The sequence below is a fragment of the Falco peregrinus genome, chromosome 13 (genome assembly GCF_023634155.1).
Source record: "Falco peregrinus isolate bFalPer1 chromosome 13, bFalPer1.pri, whole genome shotgun sequence".
Taxonomy (NCBI): domain Eukaryota; kingdom Metazoa; phylum Chordata; class Aves; order Falconiformes; family Falconidae; genus Falco; species Falco peregrinus.
Window position 1 is genome coordinate 5,514,670 of NC_073733.1, and position 21,959 is coordinate 5,536,628.

At 42.5% G+C, this 21,959-nt stretch overlaps 1 protein-coding gene across 1 annotated transcript in view; it reads left to right on the forward strand.

Moving 5' to 3' along the window:
* The window catches only part of COL4A6 (collagen type IV alpha 6 chain), a 139,473-nt gene that overhangs the window by 104,097 nt on the left and 13,417 nt on the right, over positions 1–21,959 (forward strand). The window contains exons 14-31 of the mRNA XM_055818145.1: positions 600–659; positions 1,588–1,632; positions 2,857–2,910; positions 4,197–4,266; positions 5,009–5,119; positions 5,926–6,075; positions 7,651–7,755; positions 8,410–8,570; positions 9,589–9,768; positions 10,362–10,545; positions 15,783–15,854; positions 16,260–16,367; positions 17,520–17,741; positions 17,979–18,140; positions 20,117–20,287; positions 20,982–21,125; positions 21,353–21,478; positions 21,767–21,948. Of these exons, the coding sequence (XP_055674120.1) occupies positions 600–659; positions 1,588–1,632; positions 2,857–2,910; positions 4,197–4,266; positions 5,009–5,119; positions 5,926–6,075; positions 7,651–7,755; positions 8,410–8,570; positions 9,589–9,768; positions 10,362–10,545; positions 15,783–15,854; positions 16,260–16,367; positions 17,520–17,741; positions 17,979–18,140; positions 20,117–20,287; positions 20,982–21,125; positions 21,353–21,478; positions 21,767–21,948 (2,307 nt within the window). The remainder of the gene's footprint in view (positions 1–599; positions 660–1,587; positions 1,633–2,856; positions 2,911–4,196; positions 4,267–5,008; positions 5,120–5,925; positions 6,076–7,650; positions 7,756–8,409; positions 8,571–9,588; positions 9,769–10,361; positions 10,546–15,782; positions 15,855–16,259; positions 16,368–17,519; positions 17,742–17,978; positions 18,141–20,116; positions 20,288–20,981; positions 21,126–21,352; positions 21,479–21,766; positions 21,949–21,959) is intronic.

Sequence of the window (21,959 nt, forward strand, 5' to 3'; positions counted from 1 at the left end):
ATTGAACATATGTGTGAACTTAACCACAACCATAAGATATTTCAAGACTGAAGCCTGAAAATTGCTTAACTACTGTAACTCTCGCTGGAATTAAATCCTGGTGTTCTGTCTCTGGATTTGATACTTCTTGCTGACTGGGAAAACCACCAAATATTTCCAAATGTTGAGCGTGAAAATTCTAGTTTTGTGTCATTCTTAGGCTTTAGAAATAAAAAAAGTGTACTCTCCCTTGAGCTGCTGCTGTTAAGAAATGAGATTTGAAATAATTTTGAAATGTAGAATAACATACAGAGTAGCAGTGGCAGGACTTTGCTGTTTATAGCATAGGGTTACTTGCATTTGCTACTGGGAGTTGTGCCACGGTTTAAATGGATGGTAGTCATGGGGAATGGAGAAGGTGATGTACGGCATGTGCTGCCAGGTCTAGTTGATACAGGTTTGCTTTCTTGGGGAAAAGGGTCTCAGCAGAAACAGTCAGTTCCCCTTGTCTCTCGGTTGTACCGTTTATATTAATAGATGGGTTTGTGCTTATTTTGTCTTAGGGCTGTGCTATTCAATTCCAAACAGATCACAGATTTAATGCTGACATTTTTCCTCAGGGCTTTGGAGGTGCTGGAGAAAAAGGAGAAAAAGGTGTGCCTGGCTTACCAGGTGGCAGGGTACGTAACTTTACAAAGTCCTTAAATGCCTGTTCCCAAACACATGAAGTGGACCTTTCATCAACAGAAGCATTCCCAAAGCATGTAGGAGTCTCAGACATGGGACTGGATCCCACAGTAGCCAGCACCATACACCAACAGAATGGACAGATGGTTCTTATCTCAGTAAAGTCTCAGCTTAAAGGTGAGATGAAAGGTGTATGCAGACAAGGCAGTCCAAGAAAATAATACGGAAGTATTTAGTGGAGGTCTTGATAATGCTGGGCCTGTGTTTTTCCATATTTTGAAAACTTCACAGAAAAGGAAGCTTGCAGGAGGTCATAATGAAGATAATAAAGAGGCCTTACAGGGGCTTTAAGGAGCCCTTAACCAGTGCCAGAACCAGCCATGAGAGAACACAGATAAATATTTGGGGAAGCAATGGGCAAGCAGGCAATAGACGTTGGTCTAATTGGTCAGTGGATGTGGGAGTTAACAGCATGCTCCATCACGTGCCAGCCATAGATTCTTCAAACCATGATGATCTTGTAGGTGTGGTTATACACAGCAGGAAGACCAAGACATTCTGTTCTGCATGTGCAGAATACATTGTCAAGGCAAAAAGTCTTGATTGCATTGTTTCATGTCTTTATAATTACAAAGTACCTACCTAACTTCCTAGTAAGTTGAGACACTATGACTTATTTAACTTGAACCACTGATGAGAAAGACAAAGGCTAAAGAAGATGAGACTTCTTTTATCTGTTATTTGGCTGAATTCTTTCAATGATGATATAGTTATTATTTGGGAGATGTGGAAAATCAGTGGTAGCTTCTCCTTTTGAAAGTTTTATCTTTTCACTCTCCTGCTGAGATATTTGGAGCCTGATAGAAGACAAACAGACTGAGATGGAGCGTCTGAAAGTTAATGTTTTTTTGCTGTTCCTAGGGTCTTCTGGGACTGGATGGATCTGATGGGATCCCAGGGAGAAAGGTGAAGTTTATTTCATTTTCTACTGAACTTACAATTACAGAAGCCATTGAACTTCTTAGGATCTACTGACTTCCTTATCTAGTGGCTCCAAGTTCACTGATAGATGAATGCACCTGCCTTATTGAACTAGTGAGAGCTAACTGGAAAGTCCATGTAAAATTCTAGATCCCTTTAGTTGTCTCTCTGGTTACCCCTACCTGCTCAGAGGACCACCTCCACAGATTGGAAATTGCACATTCCCTCCTAGAACGATCAACTCTCCTACTTTTCTCCTTTTGGGGTGGAAATGACCAGATGATCAAGGGACTGAAAATGTGTTAAAGCACTTCCACTTGCAGATTCAGCAGTGGAAATTGTTTGAGAAAGCAACTTTCAGAAATACAATTTTCATTTTTCAGCCTAGAATTCAGTCACTTTCTTGTGTATTTTGTTTTATGTATGTCCTTTTCAAGATATACTGAAGGTGATGGTATATCCAATATAATCTAATTCTTATTGGTTTGTTAACATTATACGATTAAAAGCAAGCCCTAAAGGGCAAGTTTCTCAGCAATACCGTGTATGGGCTATATTAGGGTCTACAACTGTCCAAGGCTTCAGAATCATGGGCAAGGTTTAAAGTTAAGGCTCCCTGCTCCAGAGCTCTTGGAATATCCCATTTTGTCTGCAGTGGCAGTGGGTTTGCAATCCATACTGGGCCAGGTGGAATATGTTACCCAATAGAGAACAGAAGATCACTTCTGTGTAGATTTCCAGTCACACACCCAGACAGGGAATTTTGGTGTCCCTGTGAATGCTGCCAGGAAATGGATAGCTGCACAGCTGGATCTCCCAGTGTCACTTTACATGCTTTGGTGCCAGTAATTTGTTGGAGGGGAACGTGTGGAGGACAAGGAAGACAATGTTCTAGACTCCTCACTCCACAAGCATTTCTACAGTTCAGTGAGAACTTCAAGGTGTCCTCCTGATTTGGTTACCCTCATGCCTGCTCACAAGTTCTCACCATCTTTACAGCACAAGGAGGCCTGAAGGATCTCTGGTATTTTGTGAGCACTGAGAAATTGATGCTATCAGTTTTCTCTTTATTTCTTCTGCAAATGTTTGGTAGGAAAATGAATTTGGTTTGTGATTCAGGTCCAGGCACTGCAGATGTCTCAGCTAACAAATAACGCCACTGTCTTATTGTCTCACTGTGTAACAATGTGCCCTTGTGTGACTTTGCAGGGTCATCCGGGTATTCCAGGCTATCCAGGACTGGATGGAGTCGAAGGCATGAAGGTAACTTCTCACATCAAAATACTTAAGCATTGGTTTTTTAAAGATATTTGCGTAAATACTTAGCATTTCCCCAATCAGGTCCCTTATTTACCTCTGCATCACTATAATTCAGTGTTTCAGTTCGTCATTTACTTTATTGTTAGGGGTAAAAATGAATGGTCGCTGAACTATGAACAGTCACCTATTTTAATACCTTTACAATGTTCATTCATCTAACTTAGAACTGTAGGTGTAGTCTCTCTGGTCTCTTTTATCCTTGCACCAATGCCATAGTTACTGGACAACTGGGACAAGATTAGATGGAAGTGGATGTTAAGATGGTTACCAAGGCTATCAGAAGTCTTAGGTGACAGATCTACAAATATTGACAAGCCTGAAAAGAATGTGTTCGATTTCTCATACTGGAAATGGGCAATGCGCAGCAGACGTTTTCTGGGTATATCACAACTTGGGCAGCCAGGCATCAGGAAACTGAGTGGGAAATGGTTGGGTAATAGTTTGCTGTGAAAAACGCTTATCCACCACCAAGATTGTTATATGGTTGGCAGGTGTGAAATGCGAGTAATGCAGGGCATTTTTGTGCAGAGCACATGGGAGAAGTAGTAGTACAGGTTTATGCACAGAGGAGTATTACTGGAAAAAGCAACAAAGCGTGCGCTGCCTTGGCTCTCTGCATGGTGTTTATACTTTGAGTGTGATGGCAGTTTGGACAACGGTCAGGTATTGCACTTCCTATTTCAAAGGGAATTTGATCCTGTGTTAGAGTGAGAGGAAGGAGTGATTCTGCAGTTTGTCACAACTTGCTTGTTCTACTTGGGTGATTTTATGGAGGAATCCATTTTCCTGGAAGTTCCTATTACTGGAAGTTCAGAATTCCAAGGCAACAGATAGCTGCAGCGATGAACGCTTTTAAAGGTGGGTATGTTCATAGCAGCCCTTTCACTTTTACCACAAGGTGAACAAAGAATATTTACTTGATATTGGTCAATATGCTGACATGATAACATCTGCAGCAGACATGGTATATATGTGTCTGTGCTTCCCGCTGAGGTAACGGGATGCCTTCAGAGGACAGTTGGATAGCAGCAAACACTTTATCTGAAGCAGCCATCAGTTTCATCAGGCAGTAGCAGAAGAGCAAAGTGAATTCTTCACCAAGAGAAAGAATGATGGTTAGTCAGTGAATGACCGCAGGCATTGCTACCATAATACAGTCTGTTTCCTGACAAGCAGTCTTGCCCTCCATCACCCATCTGAATGTGGCGTGAATCTGTTTTCTTCTACAGGGTGAATTAGGTGACGTCGGTCCCCCAGGCCCTCCTATTGTTATTGACAGGGAAGGTGTAGTCATTTCAGGTACACATTTCCATTTTGTTTTGGAACTCGTCTAAAGCACTTTTTCTGATCCAGCTTCCCTTCTTACTATATTTTACCACTTTTCCACATTGTGTATTAGGTCTAACCCATCCCTTGTTATTTTTCCTTTAATTTCTGTATTGATAGCATACAGATACTTTTGGTCGTCCCATATAACTTTATAACTTTAGAGTTTGCAATAAACCTTTCATACCCTCATTGCAGAATGATATGTTTCAAAGCAGAGTGGAATTTAGTGCCTGGGAGGCTGACTGTGTGAGCACGGGGAAGTGCTGGTGTCTACCTGTGTGTCTGTCTTCAGTGTACTGAGGAAAAATGGCTTCTTTGGGTTTCTTGGAAATGGGTACTCTGAATGTTGTTCTGCTATTGTTTGTCATTCAATGTGGTAAGAATATTGTTGAGAAAATGAACTCCGTTAACACCACAGCTGAATGGGACCTGGATGGGAACAGTCTCTGAAGCTGTGAAGGTAAGGGGACAAATTGTGTGATTTTGCCTATTTTTCCTCCTTCACGTGCAGTCAAGTTTGAAACAACCTCTTGACAGGTCAGGAGGAATTTTTCCCATTATTTTTAATGTTGACTAACAGGTTTACTCTTAACGGCTTTGCAACCTTTGTTGTCAATGAGATAACTGGCCACCAGGGTAGTTGACTGAACAGAATCTTTCAGCAGAAATTCACATAGATTTCCCCCCTTGTTTTCCTGTATTTGTCTAATAGGTGCCCCAGGTGACCCTGGAAACCCAGGAATACCTGGTCCTCCAGGAGATGAAGGGATCGGGGGTTTACCAGGCCTTCCAGGAGCTCCAGGGTTTCCAGGCCTGGAGAGAGGTAAAGCAGCTGCTCGCACTGCACTTAGCAGGCTGTTTTCTGTGTTTGTTGCTCTGGGTAGTGGCCTGGAGATGGTGAAGGTATTGGAGCAAGCCTCTCCCGGACCTGATCTCCAGCTGGCTGATTTGCAGACCGCTGTATGAGATGCAGGGTCAGGGATGACACACAGGGAAACCAAACAGGTTGACCTGGGTGGGAGCAGAATTAATCCCACAATTATTACTGCCCAGCCAAGTCTTCAGGTGTGAATATTTGGTGTAGCCGTGTACACAGGAGGTTGGTTGGATGATTTCCATTTTGAATTGGTTGATTGGCAGAACCTTTCCTACTTTTTAAATCATAGCAAATTATTTTTTTAATGACTTTTCATATTTGCAATAGAGAGCTAACGGATTGACTAGATAAACCCACTGTAGGTGGAACCCATTCATCCCATCAAAGTTCTCACTTGAAAGTTTCTGTTTCACTTGAACGTCATCTGTGAAGTCCTGGACTGCCATGATCTAGAGACTAGGTACTAAGGAAATTATCTCACTCAAAGGAAATAAATAAACCATAGACTTACATAGTTAATTGTCTAACTGATCAGTGGGACTGAAATGCAGCCCTTTGAAGTTTTTTGGATGACCAAAGGCGTGTGTAAATGGGAGCCAGTTGGTGCCTCCCATTAGTAAGTTTTCCTTTGTGTGCAAATACAAACTGCTAACCTGGTTGCAGTTCAGGGCACAGCAGTAATTTTCATAACATTAAAAATACTAGAATGTGTTTGCTGCTGCAGAGCTGCTCATTGTGTCACTGTTGTCTAGATGGAATGGGCCTTGGAGGGTCTCCAGGTGTTCCAGGTGTGAAGGGTGAAGTGGGAGAACCAGGAAGAGCAACAATTGGATTCCCAGGCACTCCTGGCAGAGCTGGTTTACCAGGTCTGGCAGGAGCACCAGGATTGCCTGGTTCACCACGTATGTATATTTTTAACATCTATTTTTATATTGGATTCAGAATGAAAAAAGACCAATAAGCATGTATATATTTATTTCTGTGCCAGTGAGGATTATTCATCTGTAAATCTTAAATGTTTGATTGACACTTCATTGTGTCTGTAACTCACAATCTTATATGTATTTATCAGCAGACATGCCTCTGAAGTAAGAAAATACAGCTAATTGTTGTTGGAGTGGTACCCTGAGAGACTGAAGCACAAGGTTGTGTAGACACCATTTACAACACTTTGAGGACTTTGAGGTTCTAGGCTAGTTTTCTGCTGGCTTAGATGAAGAATAGACCACGATTTTATGAGCACCTGGAGTAAATGTCTAGTCTTGTCAGTATTTTGAGGTACCAGGAGCCAGATAGCATGCCTGAAGAGACAGTTTTCAGACCTAAGGAAATGTGATTTTATTTCTACATGTTTATTTGTATGGGTGCCCTGATTGGATTAATTATGCATTGTTTTCCTCAGAAATTGAGTATTACATTAAGAGAGTTGATTGTACATAAACCTTGTATTTTGCTGTTCTGCCATAAGCCGAGTTCAAACAACCTGTTTTATTTTTGAGAGCCAAGCTTTTAAAACAGGACATACTCCAGTGATGGAGCCAATGAGCGTGGTCTGATGCAATGATCTTCTGTGAGGAAGAAATAAGTGCTCTCTTATCAATAACTGTTTGCTAGTCAAATCCAGCTCATTTTTCTGCAGAGTCTGTAAAGCTCTTGTAACTGTTTTCAGCTGATGGTTGCAGTTTGTTTCCATGTAACATCAGACTTACTGTTGTCACTGAGGGGAAGGGTTTTTTGGACACACTCGTTTTAGGTTATGTTAGATCACTTTCCACTGCTGTTTCTGTCAGCTCATGTTTCATTCTCTTCAGCATATAGAGATGCAGAAAATAATCCTGCATTTATAAAGTGAGGGACAGGGAAGGTCCCCTTAACCTTTTTTGCCATTTAGTCAAGCTGCAGCAACTTAATGAGAAGAAGCTACACAGGAGGCAGGTAACTCTGGGCATGACTCTACCATGCCAGCAGCAGCAGTGACACTGCTCGTGAATGATAGCTTCTGTGTCAACGAAGAGAGCAATAGCCAGTCATCACAGTCACCAATACATTGATTTGCCCCTTCAGCTTCTATCTCAGCTTCTCCTGGAGCTGTAAAGAGGTATCTGCCATGACCCAAGTCATTTGCCCTTCTTTATACAACCTGTTCACAGCTTGGCTGGTTCTTCGGCCAACTCCTAAGTCTTCAAAAAAGTGCAGAGGTAGAGCAGGAGAGGAAAGAAACTCTGCTGCATCCACATGTGAGAGCTTTTGCTGTCCTGTATGAACACATGTTTCTGTATGAAATAAGCTAGAACCAAACATCTGGCAGAGGACTGCAGCCTGTGATACCAACTGAGTTCCATCTCCTTGTGGAGCTTCCACAGCTGCAGTTTAATCTGGTGCCGTTTCTGTCTGTTGCATAACTGAAGTAGTGAATAATTGATGAGCTGGAAATCTAGCCTTCTCATGGCTTTTGCTTGCTGTCTTTTCACATATAGGCCCTTCGTTCCCCCCGGACACAATCCTGAATGGAAGGACTGGGGCCCCAGGGGAGCCTGGTCAAAGAGGGCTGCCAGGAGCTTTGGGTCCAAAGGGGTACAAAGGTAACTAACTTCTGTTTTAGGAGAGCATTTTAGCAGTCATTGGGCCTCAGAAAGATACTTACATGTGGTTAATATCCTCAGAGATGAGGTCGAAGTGTCTTTATGCCAGATCATGGGAGGCTGAGATGGATTAAAGGAGCCAACAGCCTTTACAATTTAGAGAGAGTTGTGCACAGCACTGCCAGCAAAATCCTATTTCCTACTTCCTACTCTGCTCAGGCAAATAGGCAGATAAACATCTCATAGGCAGAAAGTTGGCTAAGTAAGTTATACTTTAAAGCCATAATAATGAGACTTAGACATAAAATCTTGTTCACTGCTTCTTGCAGTATAGGCTGGAAATGACAGAGGAACTTAATTTTATTCTTCTCTCTGATAAAAATGGTGAGAATTTGGGTCTTAGTGTGTGACAGAACCAGCAGCAAAAGCCATGATGATGCAGACATCACTGTGCTTTGTGGTTGTTTGGATCCATGGCCAGTTATGATTCAGGGAATACAAAGATATCCAGCTGAGGGTCATTGTAACCTACTGTGAGTGGGAGTATGGATTTGCTTGCTCTGACGTATAACTATCTCTTTAAAAAATCACAGGACTTCTGTCCTAAAACTCTCCTAAAGCCATCTGGTTTTGAGTGTTGACTGTGTTTTCCAGGAGAGGCAGGTGATTGTGCTTGTGATGGAGGAGTTACAAGAGCTGGTCTAAAAGGCATCTCAGGTCCACCAGGTCCGTCGGGAAGCCCTGGTGTGCCTGGGATTAAGGGCGTTGGTGGAGACCCAGGCACTGTGGGTGCACCAGGACTGCGAGGCCCTCCGGTAAGGCAGGAAGAGTTTATATTGGTTGTCATTAATTAAAGGAGAAAAAGTGCCCGTGTGCAATTGCTGATGTTGATTGTAGTGAAAGCAGAATACATTTTTTGCATATTTTCTTCTACCTTTTGGATTAAAAAAAAAAAACAAAACCAAAAAAAAACCAATCCAGAAACTGATCTGTGGAAAGAAGCTGAAAGTAGAGAAATTATCACCTATAAAAAATGGGAAAATAAATGGTTCTTAAGTTCTGAGAACTGCACATTTAGCAGTGAAGTGAAAAACAGTTAAAAAATATTCATGCCAGGGCTTCTTGGCCGTAGGCGTACATGGATTAAACCCAAGGCTCTTCTAAAGTGAGGGGTGGCTGGGGGAGCAGATAGACATCTGCATGGAGAGAAAATCTGAAAAATTGAATGGTGACATCTTTCCACATCATCGCTCATAGCTATAAAACCTGTATGCCTTAGGTACAGTCTCCTTCTCAACTGCTGCATGCTAAATACATTAGTGAGAGTTGAGCTGTTTTTTTTATGAAACAGCAACTATAACAAACAGGATTTTCCAAAGTGCTGAGCATTGCTCATTGGCAGTATTTACTTTTGAAAATTGTAGTCCGTAGAGATGCAGGTCTTTTGTCTTCCGAGTATCTTTATCAGTGTCAGTAAATGCAGCACACCAGGTAATAGGGAAGAAGATTCAATACCTGGGCACTGTTATACCATGAGTGATGTCATGTTCCCAGCTGCCATCTAAGATTGCTGTCACCATAATTTTATATACCAGGGCTTGGCTTGCCACTGTAAAGCTGTAGTGACTTGATAGAAACATTTGGAAATAATCAAACCTCCTCTTCTTTTTTTTCTTTTTTTTTTTTTTCCTAGTGTAATGTATACTATAGGAAACCTTTTGGAGATTCTTTCTAGCTCCAGACGTTGTGTCCATTCCTCATATGACATTTTTAAGAAGCAAAGCCTTTTCTCTGCATGTTCATATTCCTGGGTTTTTATCTTTTGGTCTGTAGGCTTTGGCTGGTCAGCAAGGTTTTCCAGGCCCTAAGGGAGAAAAAGGGGATTCGTCCTTTGCAACAGGCAGAGGTGCTCGTGGGGACCGTGGTGCGACAGCACCCAGAGGACCTTCAGGCATCCCAGGAACCCCTGGCAGGGATGGACTTCCAGGCTTGCCTGGCCCACCAGGCCCTCCAGTAAGTTCAGATGAACTGAGCAGCAGTGCTTCAGAACTGGAATAAGGAGCAGAGCTAATAGAAAGGACTGGCTTACTACTCCTCATTAGCCCTGTAGTAAGCCTCCAAATATATAAAAAGCTCATAGTCCCTGAGCACAAATTTGTCTTGGTCAGGATTAATAATTGGCACTCATCATGCCTCTGGCTACCCAGTCAAAAGATAAACTTCCAGTAGCTGGGTAGACCCTAATGCTGTTTTATGTTGTGTCCTAAAAGATAAAAGACATTGTAGGCATAATTATGAGTCAGATCTTGGAATAGCAAAATCACACCAGGCTTTTTGAATTAAAAAGAAAGTGAATGACTTTCAGCCTATATAATGTTTACATTTTGGCAAATATAGCATGAAATATTATTTGTAATAGTCACTGACTTATCCATCATTATTTCAAAATGCAGGAAAACTTATAGTGGTTTCCGTGTACCTTCCCACGCTCGTCTGAACCTTGCACAGAACTGACCAAACTCTTACACACTTGTTAAAATATTAGTGGTGTATATTCTTTCTACATCTCTCTTATTTTCAGCTGTGATTGTCTTTGCTGTGCGCAGGGTGATGGTGGGCTAGGTTTCCCAGGTGAAAAAGGACTGCCAGGATTGCCTGGCTCCAAGGGCCATCGTGGAGAAACTGGTTCTCCTGGCGCTGGATATCCAGGTCCTAGTGGAGTTCGTGGACCACCAGGTGACCCAGGAATGGATGGGTTTCCAGGACAAGCAGGTCTTCCAGGCCCTCCAGGTAGGTGTTGCTGAGTCTGCTCTTATTTTGAAAAGGTGCATTGTTGCCTAGGTTTCTGCACTGCTAAACTGATGTTCTGAGTTCAGAAACCCTGGTGGTAAGACCACTGCAGTATGAGGTGTTGGTGGAGGAATCTTAAACCCAGCGGGCGGTGAGAGCTAGGCCAGAATAGCGCTGGGAAGGTTGCACAGACATGCCGGATGGCATGTTACCTCACATCAGTTCATGCTGGGTTGTTGTTATGGGGTGAGGAGACAGCTAGCATTAATGTCCCCCTGGAACAGTCTGCCTAAGCTTTTTTTCCAATTCAAGTCACATGCTAAATGCTAAAAGCTTTACTAATTCATAGCTATGAATGCTTACATCTTTGTTTGGTAGATTGTCTCTCACAAAATCCACTAAATTAAATTTGCATTGTAAGATAAGTAAAAGTAAAATGCTCTGTGCATGATGTGAACACTAGATATTCTGTGGAGCACATCAGAAGCCAGTTTATTATGAATGCTACATCAAAGCTTTGCTAACAATGAACGGTCCTTTGTAGAAGAGTATCTATAGTCAAAATATGTGGGAAAGTGTGAATAAGTCATTAGCTAATTTAGTTTGCACCTCCATAGAGATGTGTAAGAAAACTTGTGAATGCATCATTCCCTCCATAACTAGGAAATAATTTGCATACATTAAAAGACCCTTTGATATAGTACGTTTCATCTAATATTAAAGAAATGTGGGTGGGTGGAAGAAATAATCACTTCGTATACTGCCCAGACTGAAAGACCTTATGGTGAAAATGAGGAAAGACATTTAAAAAGAGTCTGTGACCTACTGAAGTTACCATGTCAAAGACACCACTGAGGAGTATTGCTCAAGTTCATGCAGTAAAACAGGGTGAAACGGTCTTGCTTTGGAAAAGTCTGACTCAGTATTTTATAAAAAGCTAGGCTGATTTTATGTGGTATTATGAGATTACTCTAAAATGTTGGAATTGCCCATATTTCACTTTTATGCCTGACATGATGGTTTCATAATTATTTTCCTTGATACTGGGAACTTACTGTGTAAACCATGATAATGTAGGGTATTAAGTAGCTGGGGAACATTAAGTTTCACTTATATAATTTTTACACTAAGCCTTGCTTATATCATTTCGCAAAGCACACAAGGGAACAGTCTTATTTGCATTTCAGCTATCCTCACATGAAAAATCCATTGTTCAAGTATTCTGTTGCCAGCTAATACTGTAAAATACAGCATATGCTATTGTACAGAGTTGTTTTTGGAAAATTCACATAAGACAGTCCTTCAAGCCATGTGATGTGAATGCAACAGTATTAATTAAATGTCATTTTCCATGCCAGTTGCTGTCCCGAATGCTTGCTTTTTGAAAAATGTCATTTTTTGTTGTTTTGTATCTGTAGATCTGTAGAGGAAATGTCTTAGAGATGGACCTCAACTTTTTATTTTATAAAGCATTCAGCATCAGGCTCACATAAGATTGCAGAAGACCAGAAATGGAATTTTTATTTTGTGTCCCTACCATTTCACTTTTACTTTATCAAAAGAATGCTCTGTCAAAGTGTACCCAAGTGCAGGCGGCAGTGTGTGTGTTGCAGTCGTGGTACCGGGTGCCCATATTCATTCAAAGCATAAAATGGATCATGGGTATCTTAGTTTTGAACCTCTGTTCTCAAAGCTAATGCTGACTATAAAGGGGGCTTATGCAAAGCATTTGACACTGTCTCACATGACATCCTTGTCTGTAGGTTGGAGAGACGTGGATATGACAGATGAACCACTTGGTGGATAAGGAATTGGCTGGGTGGCCACACTCTAAGAGTTGCAGTCAGTGGCCCAATGTCCAAGTGGAGATCAGTGACGAGTGGCGTTCCTCAGGGGTTGGAACTGGGACCAGTGATGTTTAACATTGTTGTTGGTGACATGGACAGTGGGACTGAGTGCACCCTCAGCAAGTTTGCTGTGACACCAAGCTGTGTGGGGTGGACAACACGCTGGAGGGCAGGGGTGCCACCCAGAGGGACTGTGACAGGCCTGAGCAGTGGGCCTGTGCGAACCTCATGAAGTTCAGCAAGGCCAAGTGCAAGGTCCTGCACGTGGGTTGGGGCAATCCCAAGCACAGGTACAGGCTGGGCAATGGATCGAGTGGATTGAGAGCTGTCCTGAGGAGAAGGACTTGGGGATATTAGTGGGTGAAAAACTGACTATGAGCTGTCGATGTGCGCTGTCAGCCCAGCCAGCCAATGGTAGGTATCCTGGGCTGCACCAAAAGCAGCGTGGCCAGCAGGTCGAGGCAGGTGATTGTGCCTCTCTGCTCTCCTGAGCCCCCTGCAGCGCTGCGTGCAGCTCTGGGGCCCAGCACAGGAAGGACACGGACCTGTCGGAGGGAGGCCGGAGGGGCCATGAAGATGCTCAGAGGCTGGAGCAGCTCTGCTGTGCAGACAGGCTGGGAGAGTTGGGGTGGTTCAGCCTGGAGAGGAGAAGGCTCCAGGGAGACCCTGCACAGCCTGCCAGTGCCTGACGGGGGCTGCAGGAAAGCTGGAGGGAGCTTTCACAAGGGCATGTAGTGATAGGACAAGGGGCAACGGCTTTAAACTGAAAGAGGGGAGATTTAGATGAGCTATTAGGAAGAAATTCCTCACCGTGAGGGTGGTGAGACACCGGCCCAGGCTGCCCAGAGCAGCTGTGGGTGCCCCATCCCTGGCAGTGCCCAAGGCCAGGCTGGACGGGGCTCTGGGCAACCTGGTCTGGTGGAAGGTGTCCCTGCCTGTGGCACGGGCTGGAACCAAATGGTCTTTAAGGTCCCTTCCAACCCAAAACAGTCTGTGATTCTATGAATTGCTGTCACAGATGAAAACAGAGCACTCTTTGGCTTTGTGTAGGAATGGAAGTGTTATTGCAACTCCCTGTAGATATGTTGTCATGAATATAATGATGTTTAAACAAATTTTGGTATCAGTGAATGCATTACATCAAGATAAAAGTAATTAATTGAGAACTGACCTTATGTTCTCTCACATCAAATTAGAAAATGTACTGATTTCCCTTCAGAATTTGCATAGTATCCCAGTATGTCAGTACGTTAGACACCCTGGATGTTCCGTCTCATTCCCTACTACATCCTGCTTTTCACATGAGCTTTGCTTCTTTCTTTATACTAGAATTACACCTGTTAGCAGCCCTGACTAGCTAGAATTTGGGATTAGGATTGTTCTTTCTTCTCACAAGTCTGAATAATGAAATCAATCACTCAGATCAGAATAACGATGTAATGAAAATTAGGGTTGAGGGTGGAATGAAAGAGGGTAGAAATGGGAGGTCAAACCAGAATCACTCTCTGACATTTGGCAACAGGAGAGAGGGATGCTCAAATCTGCTTGCCCTGACTGGATTTCGGGTTGGACCCTAAACCGAAAGCTTAACTTTCTGTCACTGGTTGGAGGTAGGCATCAAAATATTTTCATGTAGTCTTTTGTGAACAGAGTTGAAATCTATTGAGAAGAACCCAAAAAGAATGTGGCTGAACCAGTTCTTAGCACTGTTTCAACCAAAACATTCTTAGGGATCTTTAGAGTTTCTGCACCAGAAGAGACATACTGGGTGCTGGGCTAGGTCATTTTGAGATCCCTGCTCTCAGTGTCAGTGTTGGAAGCAAAGACCCATATTTATTATCCATATGAATCCACTGATTTGATCTGATTTATCCAGGAAATAGTATGACTCTGTGTCTTTTGTCAATCAAACTTGTTAGTCATCTGAAAATGATAATATTTTCTGGAAAGAAAGTGTTTAATTTACATTGCTGTGCTGGAAGAGATGCCTGATTTAGACCAGCTTACCTCCTTGGAACTAAGAGCAGTTACAATTTGTAGTGCTCTTGAATGGCTTGTCAGTCTGGGAATGGAACTCCAATAGAAGCATCCTGTATAGAAACTTGTAAGGAAATGAGAAACAATGTGATACCCAATTACCTCATCCTTAATTGGCCTTGTAGTTGATGACAGATTTGAATTAATAAGTATTGGGCTCCAGTGCAGGTAGGCAGCTGTTCCTCTGTGCATGTAGAAGTTTTCAGAGTAATGAAAAAAACCCAGCTCTCTTCCCCCAGTTGCATTTAGTCATTTTTTGTATGTAATCTCTCTGACTAAATAGCTTTTAAAATCCTTTAGACTTTAATTTATAGAAAGTATATCTATGATAGTTTAAGGCTAAGCCAGCTATCACAGTGTAGGAGCTAATGCTATAGTTCTAGCACAGACTCCACTTAAAATAACTGGAAGTGTTTCTGGAGTTGGAAAGTCTAGAATTAGTTTTTGTGATGGTCATTTCTGTGACAGTGTGAATGTGACTTCAGATCGCCAGTGACCTACAAGGAGGCATGTTGGAAGTGTTTGAGATCTTTCAGGTAAATCTGATGTGCTGGCAACTGGTAGTGCCACATGCATTTTATTTTCCACTGAAGAGGGATTGCTATTACAAACAGACCCTATTTTTGAGAAGTAAAAGTCTTTCAAAGAGCTTTGCAATTGCTGAGTCTTGTTTGCTGCTAATAAACTTTCAAGCCATGTGGTTATTTCTTAGTCTGACAGACTGTAGAAGAAAGAGTTGGAGATTAAGGCTGAAATAAAAAAAATCCTTGCTGTTTCACCCTCCATGCATGCATCTCTCTGGCCTAGACTCTTGGGATACAGGGGTTTTTTTAAACACCTGTCAGTATTTCCTAGGTAATGCATTTTATCTTACATCTGCACTGTAGTGTACTGTTTGTATACAGCTTAGAAACATGCTCAATTTTTAAAAGTCAGGAGCACCTGTTGGCTCCCACTGACTTTTAAAAGCTTTTAGCCTCAACCTTAAGCTCCCTGAGTCAGAGACTGCCTTTTCAGTGCCTGTTGCATAGCCCCTGCGATAGGGAGGACCAGTTGCTGAGTGTAAGCTGTGGATATCATGGTACAAGTAGTCCGCAGCAATAGCTGCTGCCTTTTACTGGTCATGCAGTAAGCCAGTAGTAGGGATGAGATTAAACAACCACCAGGCTCTGAATGCTTTCTCTTTTCTTTAACATCCCATATTTGAGATGTCAGCAGTGTCTGATGTGTGTAAGTTCACTCACAGCCACTTTACGATATATCCTGTAAAAAGCATCTGAATGCTAAATGTTCCTCTTCTGACCTGTCTTTCTGAAAAAGGCTGTGTGCAACCTCAGTGTCTCTTTGTTTTAGGTATCACCTTGCCCTGCATAGTTCCTGGAGCGTATGGGCCCCCAGGGACTCCCGGCTTTCCAGGATTGCCAGGTAGGGAGACAAGTTTATTGTAATGCACTGGCTGACTACCAAGAAGCAGTTATTCCTCAAGGAAGATAATACCTGCTAATTAATCTCCGAGTGATAGTTGTTGCAGAGAGTTAACTGTCAGAGCAATGTTCTTTTTTCTTTTTCAAAGAGTCTAAGCTTAAATCCCATGTAGGATCTTAATAACTGCACCATTTTTTTGCTTTCATGTAGCCTCTGAACACAAGCCCTCTCCTTATAAGTTTATGCAGCTGATGAAACTTGCATAGCTTTGAGACTTTATGTAGCTTAAATTGCATATCCAGTGAGTGTTCGTAGCACAAGCTTTGCAGGAAAGATCTGATGCTGTATTTTTGTGCTGTGTTTTTGTCTTCCACTATTCAATCATTAATACATTTTTACCCTTAGGTCCCAAAGGCAGCAAGGGCTTTCCTGGCATTCCAGGCCAACCTGGACTACATGGGTCAAAAGGACAGCCAGGATTTCCAGGAATAATAGGCTTGCAAGGGGAACCTGGTAAGAAGGAAGTTACTGGAGTTCTTTTTATTGTCTGATTAATGTGTACAGTATTTTATCAAAAGAGTTGTCTGACCTTCTAGCCACTTATCTGTCTGGTACATTCATAATGCTCCATTGTTTGCTCCACTGGGCTCCTTCCAAATGCAATCTCTGCAAGCAAGTGGTTGCAGCTTGGAAGAAAACAAAAAAAAATGCTCAAGATATGTGTTAGCTGCCTATAATATTATGGCACTGCTGGAAGAAAAGAGGACAACCAACGCAATTTGTTTCTCCAGAGACTGTCACCATGTGCTCTGTTACAGTTTGGGTTAACTACAAGTTTAGTGTAAAACTTGTTTTAAGCCATGTGGTACTCTGGTAAAGGCATTTTAGCTGTGGGAATTTCTGATGGTTGTATAAATAAAGAACATGAAACAGAGGTCGTGAGAGAAGATGCCTAAAGTTAGGTTGCTGTGTATCCATCAGGTTTCTCTGGATATGACTGACGAAATCTGTTATCCTTTCGCTACGTTAAGGGGGCATGTCACCTTTATGGAGTCGCTGGTTTCATGACATAACCCCAGAGCAGTGTGACACATCCACATAGCAGTGCAGTTTAGTGTCTGCTTGATACAGGGAGAGTACTTTCCAGTCCTTGTACCAAGGCTGCCAGTGTCTTCTACTGCACCATGCCAGAAGTTGGCTGTCATAGAGGCAGAGTAAGAAAGGTGTGATGAGTATAACATCTTTGCAGCTTGGGGGGGTGGTAGTGGTAGTGAGATAATTACCTGTCTGTAGCCCGAAATGGCCATTTTACTCCTTTTTTTTTTTTTTTGTCCTTTTTGCCTAATCTGCCATCTAGTGAAACCAAGCTTGTAAAGCTGCAACTAGCTGCAGCTCCCAGATACTCCTAAAGTATTCTTTTTAAAAAAAAAAAAAGTGAAAGGATATTTGAACGGTTTTGAACTTTCCAAACAACTTTTTCTAGCATGGAAATTTTTTAAATATTTATTTTGTTAAAGATGCTATTGGAAGCAAATATTGTAGAATCACAGAATCATAGAATCGTTTAGGTTGGAAAAGACCTTTAAGATCATCAAGTCCAACCATTAACACAGCACTGCCAATCTGTTCTTCTGCTGCGTGACATTTACTGTTTTTCTGTTTAAGGCTTCCCTGGGCCTCGAGGAGAGCAAGGGTCACCAGGACTTCCAGGACTGGATGGAACAGATGGTTTGCCTGGGAAAATGGGTGCTTCAGGCTTAGCTGGAGCAAAAGGAGCTCCTGGAGATGTGTTTGGTGCTGAGAGCGGAGCCCTGGGAGAGCGTGGCAGACCTGGACTCCCAGGTGATAAAGGGCTTACAGGTGATCTTGGATTTCCAGGACCAAAAGGTAAGGACTGATACTGCTCGTATCTGGGAATATCAAACTGTTTCTCTTTCAAAAATCTTTCCTCTTTCCAATCCCTTTAAGGTACTGTGTTAGCAGTCCTCTAAGCTTCTCACAGGTAGTGATCTGCTGGTTTTCTTTCAGTATCTAATGCAACTCAAAGACTTTTATTAAAACTCACATTTTAATTAGAAGTGTGAATTTTATTTGTCCTGTAACCACCCACCTCTCTGTTCCCAGGGTTAGATGGAAGACCAGGCCTCCTAGGTATTAAAGGCGAACAGGGTAATCCAGGATATTCAGGCATCCCTGGACTGCGGGGACCTCCTGGTCCCGGAGGTCCTTTTGGCATTAAGGGAAAACCGGGACCCTTGGGGTCAGTTGGCCTTGCAGGAGCACCAGGTACGTAATGTCTTCAGGTGAAGACAAGTAGCTAAGCTGAAGGCTGCAGTGCTGAGGAGGTGTGAGTAGGAGTGAGATCCTACCTCTGGTTAGGGGTAATAGAGTGTGGAATTTGAGCCTTTTGCCTCTGACTGCTGGACGACTCCTGCCTAGAAATGTTGCCCCAAGGCTGTAAGAGGTGCAGCAGAAAGATAGGAGAAAGCATCTTAAATGTCTTGATATTTTTAACATCTCTGCTCTTACATGCTGGCTGTATCATTGACTAATCTTCATTTCCCATTTTCATGATGATTAATTTCTAATGTATGAGGTTGCTTGAAATGTGATTTTGATAGATCGAAAAATTGTTGGCTTTCTCAGAACAAGTGCTTGTTTTCCCTGGCTTTCTCTTCCCTGGGGCAGAAAAGAAATTTATTTCCCTCCTGTTCAAGGGGAAAAAACCCCACCACTTGAGTAGAGTAGTTTCTCTCAAGCTGCACTGACTACAGTGTTTCATGATGGCGGTATGTGCAAGACTTGAGAACCAAGCAAAGAGGGACCTCAGAATTAGTGGGTCATGGCCTGTGACATAACCTCTCTGTTCTGACACACAGAATGACAGTGCTGGAGCACAGTGACAACAAGTGAATGAAAGCAGTAATGCCATTTGAAATGAAAATCACAGAGATTTAGTTTTTTTCATTTTAATGTTAACATTCCCGTTGCCTCTCTATTGTTTTATATTTTTGGACTGTATGCCATATATGACTTTCCTTCGACTGTTTTTAAAAACCTCCCATTGCTAGGTTGATAAGCTCCAAATGATTTTTTTTTTTGCAGCTATTGTCTCTCTAAATCATTAATTTCTTTTGTACCCTTGTTCTTTCTGTTTACATATTTTGTCTGTTTTTTCCTTCACCATGTTTCTATTCCATTTATCATCAACTCTCCATTTCTGATGTCACACTGTTTGGTTATGGGTTCTTCACATAGGCTGTCAAGGTGAGAAAATGCAGTGTAGCATAAAAGCTCATGGACTAACAACCTAGCTTTTAATGCTACAAGAATTGCATTGACTATAGGTGATACCCCTTATTATTGCTAATCAAATCAGAAGGCAAAGAACCATTGCAGTGAGAATGCTCAGACAGTAACAAAGCCTGAAGCCTATCAGGAAATCCTGAATATGTACAGATTTTAAGTGTGTGTGTTTTCTTTGTCATCTTAATTAAAGCAACCATTTCATCTTCTGCTTTAAAAAATACCAAGCTGTAGCTTAAAATGTTTAAGCCCCAAGTATAACAAAGCTCATTTATTGGGTGCTACTGCTGCAAATGCCATTTTTCAGAAGCCACCAGATTTTTGCTTCTCTTCCTCCTTTTGCATCTGAGCATTCGGTTTTCAATGGTTTGAGCCTTTATTTAAAATTGTAAACCGTTACAAAGCTTCAGCTAGAAACATTCCGAAACATTTAGAGGCAAAACAGTACGTTTTGTGACAGCACAATCAGAGGCTTGTTCCTTTAGTGAGCGATTTGCTTTTGAGAAGTACACTTTAACTACCGAGGTGGAAACGGAACTTGTTAAAACAAGCCTCTCCAAATGATCTCTGGTTCACCCAGAGGATGGGGTGGGATGCAGAAGCCGGCATTAATGATGCTCCCCATTCTGGTTTGGTTGCCTTGATGATAAAGGTAAGACTGGTGCACTACAGTTTAGTGGCTGGTAAAGGAGACAAAAATGGATACATCATAAGGGGTTTCACTCTTGCCAGTTGTGTAGTGACGTAGGCAGTAACCCTCTTCATAGGTATTTTATTATTAGACAACTAATGCTTTTGCAGTTCTAAGCTTTATGCCTTCTAGTAGGCTGCATGTGCCATAAGGTCCATTTGTCATTAAAAACAATGCTGTGTTTAAAGACTTTGCAAAGCTGTCCACAAATTGTCCTAGGGTTTGTGTGATATAATCTACTCAGTTCTTTCTTGTATCGATTCAGGTCTTCCTGGAGCCAAAGGCTTGACTGGGGACGTAGGTCCACAAGGCCCTGCTGGCATGAAAGGCTTCCCAGGTCCTGATGGTGCTCCAGGATCTCCTGGGGAAAGAGGATTCCTAGGGCCCCCAGGGCCTTTTGGTCAAGATGGACGTCCAGGTTTCTCTGGGCCAAAAGGTACGTGTTCCACTAAGGGAATAGCCTGAGATTACTGTGCCCACAAAAAAATTAACTTCTCAATACTGATTTTAGGCCCAACTTGTCAGAAGAGAATGAATTGCCAACTAGTGTTGGAATGCATTTGTTTTGCTGCTGAGTTATGAATGGTGGATTTAATTATCAAATCATGGTTATAAAGAGATCCATCTTAAAGGACTTGGGCCTTTAGGGACAAAAGGTTGTGTAAATCAAGATAGAAAGACAAGAAAACTGAAGAAATGACGAACAGCGAATGAGATTTATAGAAGGGAGAGAATGAAGCACAAACCAAATGGGAAGTAAAAATTTACCATTTGTGTGGTCATTAAGCACCAATACAATAGCTGGTTACTTGGAGAGTTGTGTGTTACTTTATGTGGAGACCGATAGAGCCATGTAACTGCATGATGCAGTCTTGGAATTTGATGGGGTTTTGCTCTCCAGTGAAAGCAGGACCAGGCTCTGAAAGGTGAACTGAAAAGTGCTGGTTGAAAGTATCCTGAGTCGAGACCCATGAGAGAAGTCCCCATGCTATGCTTGTGCTGTAAAGTTTTACTACGTAGATTTGGGTGATCGACCAGACCCACGCTGCCTTTGCCTGCTGGTTAGGTGGATATGCAGTGTACCAGAAGAGACTAATTTTTCCTTTTTATTTCTCAACTTTTCTATACAGGTGAGAAAGGGTCTTCCGGCCTGCTTGGTTTCCCTGGCATGCCAGGGCTGCCCGGTGTCCCTGGGGTCAATGGGTTTAAAGGAGCTCCTGGCACAGCTGGAGGAAAAGGGAGCCCTGGAGCTGTGGGACTCCAAGGTCAAAAAGGTGAGGAGGCCCTTCTGAGCTGTCTGCATATTTAATGTTTTCTGCTAAATACCGTGTTCTTTTCTTCCTTGTGAAATACTTTGGCCCGGTTGTGAAAGGTGCTGAGCACTTACTGATGAATTCACATCAGGAGACATGGAAGTTCTGGTTTTGTCTGCTAGCTTCTAATGTTACACACTTTCTCTGTTAGATTATTTTGCAAGATGATTTCCTTCTTATTTCTTCAGGTGACAGAGGTGATGTAGGTCCACCTGGCCTTCCCATTCTTGGGCCTCCAGAACAGGCACTGCAATTCAAAGGAGACAAAGGAGATCCTGGATTAGCTGGACTTGGGGGATTCCCTGGACCTAGAGGTATTTCACAGCCTTGTGACAGATGTTCAGTAACAGTGGAGCATGGTCTGTCCTTTTGACAGCACCTGCAGTATTACCGTTTTCTGTTCTGCCATTCACATTTGAGCAGGATATGCATATGGCAGTTCTGTATTTTGAGAAAACAGTTTTCCTTTTAAGATCTGTTCTGCAGAGCTAATGCCATCCATTCTAACTCTCGAAAGGAAGCTTTGGGTAACAGGTCAATTGGCCCAAATGAGCTGACTGCTTGTATTATGAAATTAAATTACATTCTTTCGTATAATCCAGGTGATAAAGGAATCCCAGGAAGCCGTGGACAGCCTGGTCTCCCTGGGCCAGTTGGGTCAGCAAGCAAAGAGAGGGGTCTTCATGGTGACCCAGGCTTCCCTGGCCCACCTGGACGGCCTGGGCTGCCAGGACAGAAGGGTGCACATGGTATCATAGGATTTCCAGGAATGCCAGGAGAGAGGGTAAATACCTT